This window comes from Pelecanus crispus, chromosome 9, assembly GCF_030463565.1.
Source record: "Pelecanus crispus isolate bPelCri1 chromosome 9, bPelCri1.pri, whole genome shotgun sequence".
Classification (NCBI taxonomy): domain Eukaryota; kingdom Metazoa; phylum Chordata; class Aves; order Pelecaniformes; family Pelecanidae; genus Pelecanus; species Pelecanus crispus.
Genome location: NC_134651.1, coordinates 44,549,983 through 44,564,602, shown reverse-complemented (window position 1 = coordinate 44,564,602; position 14,620 = coordinate 44,549,983). Strand labels below are relative to the sequence as shown.

The 14,620-nt window shown below is 39.4% G+C and overlaps 1 protein-coding gene across 2 annotated transcripts in view; it reads right to left on the bottom strand.

The window, feature by feature from the left end:
• The window catches only part of RALGPS1 (Ral GEF with PH domain and SH3 binding motif 1), a 113,248-nt gene that overhangs the window by 8,003 nt on the left and 90,625 nt on the right, over positions 1-14,620 (bottom strand). For both annotated transcript variants that reach the window (XM_075716205.1, XM_075716204.1), the window contains 4 exons: positions 3,477-3,603; positions 2,430-2,581; positions 1,121-1,172; positions 751-831 (listed from right to left, as the gene is read on the bottom strand). In XM_075716205.1, the coding sequence (XP_075572320.1) occupies positions 751-831; positions 1,121-1,172; positions 2,430-2,581; positions 3,477-3,603 (412 nt within the window). The remainder of the gene's footprint in view (positions 1-750; positions 832-1,120; positions 1,173-2,429; positions 2,582-3,476; positions 3,604-14,620) is intronic.

Sequence of the window (14,620 nt, the reverse complement as noted above, 5' to 3'; positions counted from 1 at the left end):
AGCTAAATCTCAGTATTTGCAGAATACTGTTTCAGGGCCCTGTTTTCTTTACTGTTCATATATACTTCTTCACTTCTCACTACCACAGAATTTATCAAGTCCAGGTCAAGTAGGGATGCAATGAATGATTTTTATAGCTCTAACAATATACAATTTTCCACGTCACCTCTCTTTGGGCTGTAAATGGATTACCTCTTTTTGAAAAATCCATGTCTTAGTGACTAGCAACACTGGGAGTGCCTGCTACATATCACAGTGCAGATGTTCCCTCTCTTACTCGGGGTCCAAGGTAACACCTCTTTACTGTACAAAACCAACACATCATACTATAGCTCTCTGACACAAACAGTTGTTATGGATAGCTGTCCTGCAAATCAGGAAATAAATTGCCAGAAAGGATCAAGAAGGTATCCTTCTAGCATCATTATTTGTCATAGAAGGCAAAGATGGCCTTCATGACAAACCTGCTTCTGTAATGTCATAAAACCCAAAGTAAACACTAGTTTTATGCAATATGGAAGCCAGGTATAATTAGTTAAATCAATAGCTAAACTGAATTTCATCTCAGTGGGCCATACCCCTGCTTTAGCATTAATAGGAATTTTTACAATCAGGAGGGAAAGACTCCCATGAGTTGATACGGTCATACAAGGATACGTTTGGACACAAAATACCTTATGCTAGGAAAGCATAGAGAGCCAAATGAAAGTTTAGCACCATACACTGAGCAAGGCAGACCCTGAACTGTACCTGTAGACACAGCTTCGACTCCTAGGAGAATTCCGGATCGGTACCCTCCAGTTAGGCCCCAGCGTGGCATATAAACGACCCCTGTTTGTGAATGCAAATATCTGATGAGGGAAATTCCAGCCTGCGACTTCAACAGTTAGGGTTTGGTAAATGTGACAGAGATAGTTCCCAATCTTTTCAGGTCCATGGGAAGAAAACCACAATAACTTTACAGTGCTTTTTTTCAAAAAGTTTGCCATTTTTTCCTAACTAATCGATAATTTGATAAAAATAACTATTGATTTAGGGTTTACCTATGTTAGGGATCATTCATTAATTTCTTAGCTAAGTATGTAGAGTGCTCAGTGAGTGTACATGAAGACTAACTCACCTTTCAAGCCCTGACGGCAGCTCCTCACTAAATTCTGAGCTTTCACTGCTATCTAGAAAGAGAGTAGTACAGAGAAGGAGTAAGAAAACCACCCAAGGGAAAATACAAAGCCAATGTATGTGGACCACCAGAATAATCTTTATATAGTACCATAGAAATTGCTTACTCAAATGGTGTTTCAAAGTTGAAGTCTTTAGAGTTCATGGTAAAATCTAAAATTGGAAGAGGCTTACATGAGCCTTCCCATTTATAATAGCTCACTGATGAATGAAGTCATGGTTACTGCTGTGTTTAAATACCAGACATCTACATGTTACTTTAATTTTCATTATGCTGCTTTTCCTTCAAAAGCTGAGCACTTCAGGAACACAAAATCCAGTTACTCTGTAAGACAGCATTTCTACCGCAACATCTGTAAGTTGCTAAAGTTATTAGACATGATATCATTGTTTGTTTTCAACGAGCAAGCACACCTGTAACAGAGGATATGCCAGCTGTATGCTGCTCCTAGGAGCCGTAACAAATCAGTATGATGGTATTCACAATGATAGTCCCCATTTCTCTTCCAAGCCCATGACCGATTTGTCCCTCCTTCCATGGCACACCTGTTTAGCTCAGTTTTAATTTGCCCAGGACTGATCTTCTAATGCTCAGTATAACAGAGTGAGCTGTGCCTGTATTTTCAGAAGTTCAAAGATCACCTCAGTGTCAAACTCTTCTTGGTCAAGTAACCTGCTATCCTTCACAGTCTATTTCCTATTCTAGAAATAGCCTGAGTCACTTAGAAGATGGCTTTCTCTTGCTTAGAACACAGAATCTCGATTACTTTATTATTATTTTATTAATTATAATACCATAATGTAATTGTCATCATCCTCTTTCACAAGTTCATTTTATGTTTCTTTTGACGTCTCAGAGCACAGCTAAACTATTCTCCCATCTTCTAAAATATATTGTTAGAATTAGTTTTCTTTGTGAAAAGACAGCTTTCAAAATATATATCCACTTTTCAGTAGCACTTTTTTTTTTTTTTTCCCTGGTGAAAGCTGACAAACACTCTGTGTCAGATACAGAGCATACACAAAGACAATCTTTCTTCGTGCCACCTTTCCCAAAACCATCAGTAGGTAACTGAGGAAAGCTGAGATAAAGTGGACCAGGTAGCTGAGCAGCAGTTCTGATCTCCTTTCTTCCACGAAAGGGACCAGTCTTTGCACAGGAGCTAACGATCTTCCTAGTTCCCTGCTTCGGGGGTATCTCTGCGAGTTTCCAGAGCAGCAGGAATGCCAGTTCCCCACACAGACCCTACCTATGGAAAGGCCGTTGGTGAAAAGCGAGCCCAGCGCCTGGCCGCGGGCCGGGCTGTGCGACTCCAGGACGCTGTCATCCAGGAGGTGGCGCGGCTTCTCCGTCGGGAAGGTGGCGCTTTTGCTCTCCACCACGCTGAACTGACACATCATGCTGGAAAATTGGACAGAGAGAAATGCAAAACTCCTCTTAATGTCACCTAATAGCAACCCTTGGCTCCCGGCATTTCTGCTCAGACTTTGCCTTATCAACAGGTTATGAAGTAGCAGGCAATTAAATGGTACTGCTCACGCTTTCCCTCTGCCGTACGTATGCTTGACTACCAAAACACGTTTCAGATTTTAGTGGTCTTTGTAAGAAACAGTTATTAAATTTCTGCAGACGGGAAGTTTTAATTTTTTTTTTCTCCCTGTACAAAACCTGAACACCCTGGGTGGAGGCAAAGGTAGAAAACCAGAAAAAGCAGACCCTAGCTAAGCTGCTGCTTCGTGGTCCTTCACTAAGCTGAACTAACACATCAACACTCTATGACCTTGGACAAGTCACGTGAACTTCTTTTTCCCTAATCCATTAACTGTGAAATTTGGTAGAGGCTGAAACCTTAGCTGGGAAGCAGGTGATCTCACTTAGCTGGGTAAACGGTAGAGAAAAATGTTTCTAATCCATATTACACAGGTAAAACAGTGCAAAAGCTCACAACCTTCTTGAATGATAAGGTGTGCCAAGAAGCTATTAAGTTTCCTTAGAGGTACTAGCAAGATATTTAAAAAACAAAAGAAAAAAAAAAAAATCAGGTATTCACACCAGGAATCCACAGACCAAAGTGGATATACAGCTTTCAAGTACTGCCAACCTCTGGCACTAGCAGAGAATAGAGTCAGCAAAAATAACAAAGTGTCCAGAGAAAACTGAGAGAATACACAGTAAAGCCTGAAGCACTCTTGCAATACAAGAAATGGAAGGGACAAATACCAGAGTGTTCTGCTGCTATCTTAAACCTTTGTGATGTGTGAAATTGCCTGAGCGTGAGACAGCCTGGAGTACCCACTTGTTTCCCAGGCTGTGACTCTTCCTGTGCCTTGGTACAGGAGGTGTCGGTAGACTTGCTGCTACTGAGGCATCAGGACACGTGGGTCTCCTGCTGAATTTCATAATTGCTGACACGTCAGATGGACCTAAAAGACAGAGATCATTTAACGTTGAACTGATGCAAAACCCAGGAATTTCATGGGCTGATGTGTTTAGCCACTGATTAAAAAGAACTGTTACACATAACCAAAAGGCACCATTTCTGAAGAAATGTTTCTTGTGCATTAGTGTTACACCATCCATTTCTGTTATGAATTCATCTCTATATTCTTGAACTGTCTGGAAGTAATTTTTAAAACAGCTTTGCACATACTTTTAACAATGAACTCCTACAAAAAGTCTTGGCACCCTTAAAACAGCTGGGTATGCCAAAGTGTAATATGCAGAGCCATAAAGTCAGTTTGTACTTCGGGTGTGAGCAGGAATGCTCACACATGTTTTAAATTTTGTTCACAACTCCATGTTGTGAATAAACTGTAAACAATCTGCTCATACTGACTCACAGCTTGAGCATGTAAGAGAAAGCAGAGGCTTTTCATGTGTCTAATGGCCAGACAGATGCATTACTTCTCAATCATCTACGAGCTCTAGAGATGTCTCGCTGCAATTATTCTTCCTCTCATTTTACAGATTTTATGAGGCCTCACGGAAAACATGGACAAGCTGTTCTTGTTCCAGTTCCTTGATGCTGTTTGCAAAAGACTGGCAGTGAACTTTGCAATACAGTGAAGAAAAACATGGCCTATCATCATCCTCAGCGAATGCAAGGCTGTTCTTGGCTTCACAATAAACAGCTGAGATTTCACTTTTAAACATTTAGCTGTGGCATTGGTGCTTGTGACAGAAGTGGGAATAGTGGTCATGAAAGTGGCCGTCTGCCCCGTAGCTCTCTCCAGATTCAGTACAGCTCTCAGGTAGCAGCGAAACAGACTTCCCCTTACATTACAGGAACCACTTCTTGGAGGCTCCAGCGACCCTACCTTAGTCAGCTTCTAGCCTCTAACCTAAAACCACCAACAGAGATGGAAACTTCGTGATGTGAAAAACCACATACAACTATCATCAGATTCCTTACAAAAGTGCCTGGCCTCAAATTAGTGACAAACAGAAATAGAAAAACCCAAACAAAACCACAACATTCCAGGGCACAGTTTGCCAACAGGATGTGAAGGTACACTCATGACAGAAATGGTTCCGAGAGGGCGGCTGGCCACTTGAACAGGCTCCCCAGGGAAGCGGTCATGGTACCAAGCCTGTGAGAGCACAAGCAGTGTCTGGACAACACTCTGAGTAATACAGCTTAGAATTAGGTAGTCCTGTGAGGAGCAGGGACTTGGACTCGATGATCCTTATGGGCCCTTCCAACTTGAGATATTCTATGATTCTATCTGTTATACAGGCAATTCCATCTCTTCCCAAGCACAGAAGTTACTAATCAGTTTCCTCTGCCTTAAATTGAGGATTCATGAGACACAGGAAGAAACAGGAGAACCAGTAATGAGGTTGTCCTAGTAAGAGGCAAATAAGACAAACAGATGCAAGATGCTTTACTGCCCATACCAACTCTACAGTATAGACTTATATCAAGTTGTGTGAAATATAGGAATTACTTCCCAATTACTTGTATTTTTATTTCCCCATAGCCTAGACTCAGGAATTTCACTATGAACTGGGTCATTACTATTTAGAATTGCAAAGGTTTTTCCCTAGCAGTAAGGGGAAAAATCTCATCCACACAGTGTTCCGCACATTTGGGCAAACTCTTCATTGTGCTATTTAATTAACAATGAAAGGAGCCTCAAGACAAGCAGAAAGAGGAAACTGCTTCTAGCAACAGAGAGAGGGGAAACGAGTTCATTAGAGGAACCTTCAGTAATATCATTCATCAGATCATCAATTTAGTGGGAGAACAAAAAGAGAAAACAGTTTGTAACCCTGTTTTCTACCTTATTCCTATATACTATCTATATAGGATAGCATTTTTGCCTGCTTGTCTTTGCTACCATCACACAATGAGAATTTGTGAAACAGGACACCAGGAGCATGAGTCACTGGCACATGTGGCTTCAGAGAAGGTCTTATGCTTAAAGGGCACATGCAGTTTTAGAAAAAAATGCACTTTTAATCATTACTTGATCCAGACAGTCAACCAGAACCATACACCTGGGAGGTCGGAAGAGCGCCGAGTACAATGTTCTGCTGCATTTTCAATTAAAATTTTGTTGCATTTGGGCTGTAAGACGACATTGGAAGCTTTTTCCCTAAAGACAATAGGGTTCATCTTCCTCTTCTGCCGTGGAGGCTAAGCACAAGTTAGAATATAAAAAGTGTGAAACCGAGCACAATTAAGTGGTGACTAGTTTAGTGTAAAAACTGTTTGAATTCATATTTCACCATTAGGTCTGAAAATCTTGTCTGTTGCATTACTAGCAAGAACATATATTTCACTAAAGTCTTTTACCACAAGTTTTCATTACGAATTCTTAAAATTTACACAAACCAAATGCATTGACAAGTTTCTGAAATGATTACAAGTTCTTTTATTTGAAAACCTCCAGCCCTTCTGACGAACTAGGTTCACAAAAAGGAGTTTTCTCTACATGCTTTGTTTGTAGTGCGTTTCCATCAGATATTTTTCAACTTGTGAACAGTAAAATACTTAGGACTACTGAGGTGTTTACTACCTGCTAAGAAGCTTAAGATATATTGGAGCTGAGACACAGTATGAAGATAGTGGCAGCTGAAAGAGAATTTTCCTGAAAATTATGAGCATGTATCAGCCAGAGTTTAGTCTGAAACTCAGCATAAACTTCAGCGTTCGTGTGGCCACTCTGAAGTTACCATCACACCTTGCAATGCATTAAGTCACTGCCTGTCCCTTAATCTGGCTGCAGCATTGGTTCAGTTTTCTATTGCTTCCTGTTGTGTCATTCAGCTCTTTCTCTCTAGAGCCAGTTCTAAATCCCCATTTACATGAAGTTCTTTTAAGTGGATGACATTATAGTTCAGAGAGCTACTGAAACATTATGTTTAACAAACTGTTGCAACTACAGCCTCTGAAAGAGTAGCAATCTCAAGGCACAGCCCTAATCGAGCACCAGTACAGTGCAGTGCTTTTTCACACAGACACTATGCCACATGTCAAAATAACTGTTAACTTTTCTAATGCACAAGAGTTTAAAGGTTTAAGTTTCTCACCGTGGAAAGTCACAGAGCTGAAAGCAGTAAGACTGTTCAATTAATTTGATTCTAAGACAATGTTCATTGAAACAAAGCACAGAAACTGCACCAAAACTACTTCATCTAGAGGAAGAACAGCAAAACAGCAAGTCTTGTGCTGACACAATCAAGCCATTGCAAAATCAAAGTCACCTGGATTTGACTCCAGGTGTTTTAAAGTATTTATAGGTTCAAATGTTATCGCTATCCAAACCTACAAAAAATAAGAGATGTTGTCTACCAACAAAAATAGTTCTTTGAGAGTTTTTACTCTACGCTCCCTTTTTTTGGAAATTAGACCACCGTTTAGGAAGCATGAAGGGAAATTTGCACCAATACGAATACAACACAAAAAGTACTTAAAGATTGATCATTATAACTTGATTTTAGCAAGAGCTTTTATTACCTGGACAGCTTCAGAACAGAAAAAGTTTGTGTGCTGGTTTTGGCTGGGATAGTTAATTTTCTTCATAGAAGCTAGTACGGGTCTATGTTTTGGATTTGTGCTGGAAACAGCGTCGATAACACAGGGATGTTTTCGTCACTGCTGAGCAGTGCTTACGCAGCATCAAGGCCGTTTCTGCTGCTCACCTCACCCCACCCCAGCAGTGAGCAGGCAGGGGCACAAGGAGTCGGGAGGGGACGCAGCCAGGACAGCTGGCCCCAACTGGCCAAAGGGATCTTCCGAGCCGTATGACGTCATGCTTAGCACATAAAGCTGGGGGAAGAAGAAGGAAGGGGAGGACATTCGGAGTTACGGTGTTTTGTCTTCCCAAGTCAGCATTATGCGTGTTGGAGCCCTGCCTTCCTGCCTGCCGATGGGAAGGAGTGAATTAATTCCTTGTTTTGCTTTGCTTGTGTGTGGCTTTCGCTCTACCTATTGAACTGTCTTCATCACAACCCACGAGTTTTCTCACTTTTACTCTCCCGATTTTCTCCCCAGTACCACCAGGGGGGAGTGAGTGAGCAACTGTGCGGGGCTTAGTTGCCGGCTGGGGTTAAACCATGACAGTTGGTTAAAAAAAAACCCAAACCTGAGACAAATGAGGTAGTGTGTCTAAAAGGACTGCATATCTCAGATTGAAAATAAGATTACAGAATCAGACTTCAGATCAGGTTAAAATACTGCCTGACTAAGGCGAGATGTGTCCAGGGTGACAGAATTTGTGGAAATTCTGGTATAGGTGGCCTTACAACGTAAGCCAACAGTTCCAGCCTGGCTTCTTTGCTATTATACATGGCAATCGCAATTGCTTCCATCAGTCCTGTGAAAGGAGGTAATGGACTTATTCTAATTCCTAGTTAGGTGTCTTTAGTGAAGATCCTGATGACAGAAAACAGAATGCTTTGTGGGATTAAGATGAAGACAGAAATAATCAGCTGTGCTGGTATTACTTGTCTGGAGTGGTCATTTTCTATGATCCCTCATCTCCCTCCTGGCTCTGTTACCCTGTGCTAAGGTAAAAAGAATCTGAGCTTAAAAACCTTTACAAAGTCTTTGCATCTGCTCTGCTGTCAAATGTCCATGAAGAACTGTGAAGTTCAGAGTTCTCGCTAGACAGGACCTGTGCTGCAGGGTACACTCGGTTCAGCAAGAAGTCTGGGGTACAGAGGGTGTCAGCATGAGTTACGGGGCACAGGGGAGATGACCTCATTTCTGTAAAGGGGTAAGAGACGAGAGAGCCTGTGCCAAGAAGGATGCCAAAGAGGGTAAGTGGTGAGATACTGATGAAAACTGCACAGACCAAGGGATGTTTATGGACATACCAGACTGCTGAGCAATTAGCTGGGGAAGCTATGCCTGATACTGCTGATAACAAAATTCCAATATTTAAATTCATTTGAGATTGAGTTATTTTGCCCTTTTTTTCCAATAAGTGAAGTCATCTGCTACTGCTAGCTCTCCTCTTTACTCTCCTGGCTCCACTCCTAGTGCATACTGTTACCATGATTGCTATTCTGTTATTTTGCCTTTCATGGAGACAAAGCACTCTTAGTAGGATTTTCCAGTCAGCTGGCATGAACAAGGGTTAGTTTGGTTTTCATTATTTCTCAGCATCATTTTCAAGACTATGCTGACATGCACAAAAATAATGTATGAAAATATTAAAACATTATTAAAAATTTGTTTGCGTTAGGGAACGTGAGACAACTTCATCAGAGTGAGCTGAGTGCTGTTCAGAGATCTGTGGCAAGAACATTTGGAAAAGTTTACACATATCCCAAAGGATCTCACTGTTTTTTCCTTTGCATAATTTTTCCATGAATAATCCTTCAAATGTTATAAATGAATGTTACTTTTGCAATCCTTCAGTAGAACATGTGAACATTTACAGTCTCCAGAGCTTTTAAAAAAAGCAAGAGGGTGAAGGAGTTACAGTTCACAATTTTTCTCCACTAAAAATCTATCAATAAACCAGTACTAGGCATCCAAACAGAAAACTGAAAATGAGTTGCATATTATATGCTGAAAAAGAGTGATTTTTCAGGAAGGTAAACCAGTCTCAACTATTTACTATTTTTTGGTGAGTAGCTAAGAAGTAAAGCTGATACTTACCAGCTCTGTTTCTAAAACTTTAATAAAGACATTCCAAGCCACAGACTCTCTAGTTAAATCTTCGCTGTAAATTTTTACTGTTCTGTTGCCATTGTAACCAAAGTCAGCGGGTGATAATTAAAACTTTCAAATAGAAAGACCTACTTACAAAACACACAATAAAGAACTTAAGAATTTTGTGCACAGAATCAAGAATGATGCAAAAAAATTAAATCTAGAATGATGGCTATTGTAAAAGCATAGTTTTAATTTTCAGAGTATTGCTTTACAATTCAACTAAAGCCTATTAATGCACACATGCAAGAGACATGTATGTAATGGCTGCTTCTCAGACAAGAGCAAACTAAGAACAAGAATCAGAGTCTCTGGCTGCACCCCTCTGTGCTCCCCCAATCCTCGCTGCTCTGCCCCCCCCAAGGTGTGTTTTGGTCAGACAAATTGAAGTCTGCCTGCTCTCTTAGGAAACTATGCAAAGGCCCCTTGCTGCAGAGGTCAGGAAGATGATTTTGGTTATTGAATGAAAGTACTCTTTTTTGTTTTTTCAAAAGGACTATGAACTATTTCTAATACCATGCCCTGGGAGTAAACGGAACATAAACAGGATTTTGTATTTCTGCCACATGATCCCTGTTGCTGTAATTAGTATCCTATTCTAATCTCCACCTCCAATCTATGTAACAGCAAAAGGTACAGATACATTTATAAAAAGTAATTTGGAAACCTTATTCTGCAGTGCAATTTTTTTTTTTTTTTACCCTAAGGACAATAATTGGTATAGAATATTTGTCTACTTTGGCAATCAAGAATTTCTAATTCTAGAAATATCATAGGAAGAAAAAGATTAATCCACTGTTTCATTCCAGGCCTTTTTTTTTTTTAAAATCTTCCGCAAATCCTCACTGTTTTCATTTGTTTGCATTTAAGAAGAAACTGTTAAGTCTAGGGAAACATTCAGTAGAAATCATGATTAAGATTGCTGCAAATAAACTGTCTGGCTTTGCTGCACTGTCCTTTCTTTCTCTGTTTTTCTTTCACTGACATTCCAGATGAACCACAATTTTCTCAAGTGCCTTCTACTTCTAATATGTGTAAAGAACATCCTGCTGTTTACATTTTCCTTCAAATCATTCTCAGTTTCTTTAATTTCTATCTTGCACTTATCCAGCTACAGCTTTTTTATTTTTCTTGATTCCCTTCTACTTCTCAATGATCTTTCCTTCATTACAGCCTTTAGTGGATTTTCAGGTGAAATGTGCAGGTTTGCTTTCCTAAATAATCAGAAAACGGCTTTAAGAAGTCTAACAACAAACTTCTTCATTTTGTAATCCAAAAAAATTCATGACATGGACACTTCCTTCCTCCCTCAAACTCAACTGATTTGCTCTGTGCAAATAACCTCCCATCCCAAATTTCTTAAGCAAGCAAACAAAAAATTGAGAGATTGAGAGTGAGAGAGACCTGGGGTACATGGTATCCTTTTGCTTTACTTTACTTCCAGATTCTATTTTTCAGAACTTATTTCATGTTTACAGGACTCCAGAATACACTTATTAGGCAATTTATTAGAAGATGTTTCTTCATAGCCCTTATTGTCTCATATATTATCTCCTCAAATCTGTAGCAAGAATAGTTTGGTCCAGGGGTTTTTTTTGTTTTTTTTTCTTTTTTACAAATGCTACCACCTACTGGTGCCAAGAATGCTCGGAATAGACACACAGTGTGGTCGTTCTTCAATGCAGTCTTTGCTTTATGTTCAAATTTGCATTAACAAAATCCACTAAATTAAAGGTTGATTCCAAAAGCATGGTTTGCAGCGAGGGAATAAACACCGACATGTATGCCAGTCTTTTGTAATGTCTATCAATAACAACAATTACAAAAAAGAGAACTTTCAATCGCATGAGCATGTTAACTTATACCTTTTCTTCCCATAAATTTAAGTATTAACAGTTAGTCATGCTGGGTTGTTGTCTCAGGATACTAATGTCCCTCAGTGGGTGAGTACAGCTTAGGCAGGCGCAGCTCTGTTCACCCTGTCTCCATTGCTGCTATGAAAAGCCTGAGCACATGTGTGAGGAAGTAGTTCAATCTTCCTGGACCATTCAATTCTGGCTTAATTTTTTTGCTATAATTGCCAGAAAGGGACCAATTAAGTCATATGGACAGAGAGGGAAGTTTGTTGATGTTAATATATGAAGTGTCAAAACATACAAAATGGACCTTAGAGGAGTTTGCCCAGTAGTACTCAAACCAGTATCTCCAAGAGTAGGACTGTAGAAATATGTTAATAATGTAGTGAAAGATTAAATTACTGTAGAGGCAAGATCACAAGTTTAATATAGTTAGCAAGGACAACAGCAACAGCAAACCAGACAAGCACACCAGAAACCTCGGGAACTTTTGTCTGTGCCACTCTATCAAGACCAAGTACAACTAACCGTATTTCTAATGTGCTTCTGACTGCACAGGAAGCACACTTGAGTGTATTTCCTTCAAATGCTTCCTGAATGGACGTGATACTTCCAATTTCAGGTGTTACTTTTATGGAATCACTAATTGTCAGCATTTGCGTTACCTGTACTGCACCGGTGGCATGTGCAAAACTCTGACTCACACTTCAGCTAAAATGTTCAATTTCTTGCAGCTGGATCTGCAGGGTAGTGCATGAGCTTGGATGACATCCATATTGGCAGTGAAGACATCCCCATTGTGAGAGCATAGCTGCAGGGAAACTCTGAAGTTTGGGTTCAACAAAATACATGAACCAATCAAAAAAAAACCCTAAACAACTTTTTGCAGAAATGATTTCAGGTGACTGCTCTGAAGACAGACCAAAAAAAAAAAAAAAAAAGAGCAGAAAAGCCCCTTGTCCTCTGGCTGTTTTACATGTTCTTAACATTCCTAGGGAGTAATAGCTTGGTAGTTACAATAAGCATCAGTAAACTAGGACATTAAAGACACTTGTTTGGTAAGGAAGTCACAAAGTAATAGAAAGTGATAAAGTTAAAAACTGAGCATGAACATTCTCTCCCTGATAACTTTATATTTCCTTTGACAGAATATTCTTCTACAATTTTTGTGAAGCTTTGGTCTGTTAAGAAAAAAAACACAGCACACTAATTCTGGCTGGATTTAGTGGCTGGTAACAACATGTGAATCCCACACATTTGTCTGGTATTAATTTCTTTCAAAAATACTCAAATGAGTTGTGAAATTTTGTAAGGAAAGTATCACAGAGGAAGAGATTGGAAATGAATGTAAGTTTGAAACTAAAGAGCAAAGTTTTCTGGATGGTCTGTAAACTTTTGTGAAGAAAACTTAGTTCTTCCATTTCTATCTTAAGCACAGCCTACGAAAAGCAGACACTATGCACATGAAGCAATAACCAAGCACTTGCAGGAGGATTAGACAATCCTCATTTCCACAGAACGATTGGCTGCTAAAGTACTTAGCACAAACTATTTATTAGTTGCCAAAGCAACTGGTAAAACAAATGGCAAAACTAAATGTCAAACTCAGTGTTTACATGGAAAATGACAGTGTGGGGTTTTTTTTATTCTAAAATGCTGGGACTGCTGTACAGACGTCACTACTGTAGTATACCTACTTTCAGAGGGTTACAAATGTCCAAACATCCCAGTCCTCCCTCCTTCTGTTTCTACATTTTCTACATGTTTAACTCCTACATATCACATACTTCACATCCGATAAATCTATTGCTTCTAATTAATTAAAATAACATTAAAAGTTCTTTAGCAACTCTCGAAGCTGAATGGACTCAGCACAATGGGCTGAATTTTACCCCAGTAACAAAAAAGAGAATACACCTGTTTCAGATTAATTACTCCAGATTCCTGGTAGGGTGGTAACATAGAAACTCTGGTCTATTTATTCTCCTCTCAAGAATTATACCGAGACCTACTTGGGAAAAAAAAGAAAAAAAAAAAGAAGTAGGTGAGGGTCCATCCTTGACTGTTGCATAACAAAAACCCCAAAACAAGGGCTGCCCACAGCTGAGGCCTGGCTGTTGTTAAGAAGGACTCCTACATGCTAACTTTAATGACGGAGTTCGTTAAAATCACAGAATCATGAAGACCAGTCTTTGAGTCCCTTAGTATTAGGTATAATTTTCTGGATATGGTAATTATTTTAACATTATTTTATCTTTTTATATTGTTTCCCAAGACAGGATAAACTTTGTATATTTCAGAGAATGAGTAACCATTTTCTATATCCCGATTAGCACTGCACCCTGAACTTTTCAAAATAACATTAAGATGATAAAGAACATGCATAAAATTTTCTACACTGAGCTTCACTTGGTGTGCAAATTCTAAGGAACTTTGGTTGCTTAGAAGGTTAACTTATTTACCATATATTACATTAAATCTTTTCCTTTGTTCTGGGAAAATGTATTGAGTTATACCTTCCAAAATAATCTAATAGCTGTACCATAAATGCTGGGCACCTCCTAGCCAGCACTTCAGGAACACAGATGTCTTTTACAGCTAATTCAACTGGAAATTGTGAACAGTTAGCATACTATAAGCTCTCCAGCTACATTCTCCCTCTCTTTCAAACCATAGCAAGGCAGAATGAACAGACTTGAAGTTGCTGCCAAGGAAGTTGTGTGAATCACAGTTCCTGAAAGCATACAATTAAACTGTTTAAAGCTCCTTTTAAAATGCTACTTGCAAGAGACAAGAATCTCTGCAGCATTATGGAAGGCATGAAATCTTCCTGTGAAAGCACTATTCACAATTATATATGCATTTGGTAATTAAATGAGACCATCTTAGCCACTAATATACAAAACATAGCTTGTTGTGAGACATTCACTTTAATCAGACGTCTGCCTCCTGTTCGAATTTACTGGAAAACCAGCTGGCAACCAAAGTGGAAAATGGACACATGGTTTTCTCCAGTACTTTGCAAACAGAAATATTGAAGGATTTAACTGTTTTTATTGAGCCTCACGCTCATAAAGATACTTTAAGGGGAAAAAAAAGAACCCCACAATGTCCCTGGCTAGAGTAAACTGTTAATCTTCTTTTGAAACAGAGAAAACTGAAGTTGGGTAGAAGATAAAGTCACAATGCTAGGAAGGAAAATCCGTTTTCATCATCAACACCAGTAATTATACTTTAGGACATGAAGAAGACACTACTCCCTGAACTTAAGTCCATTATAGACTTTGGAACTACTACCACCATATCGAGCTTTTTCTCCGTATTTGGAAGCACAGGGCAACCTATAAGAAGGCAGTATGTCACATGCAGAACTCAACTAGACTGCTATTAGTTAACGTGTTAACTTTTTGACTATCA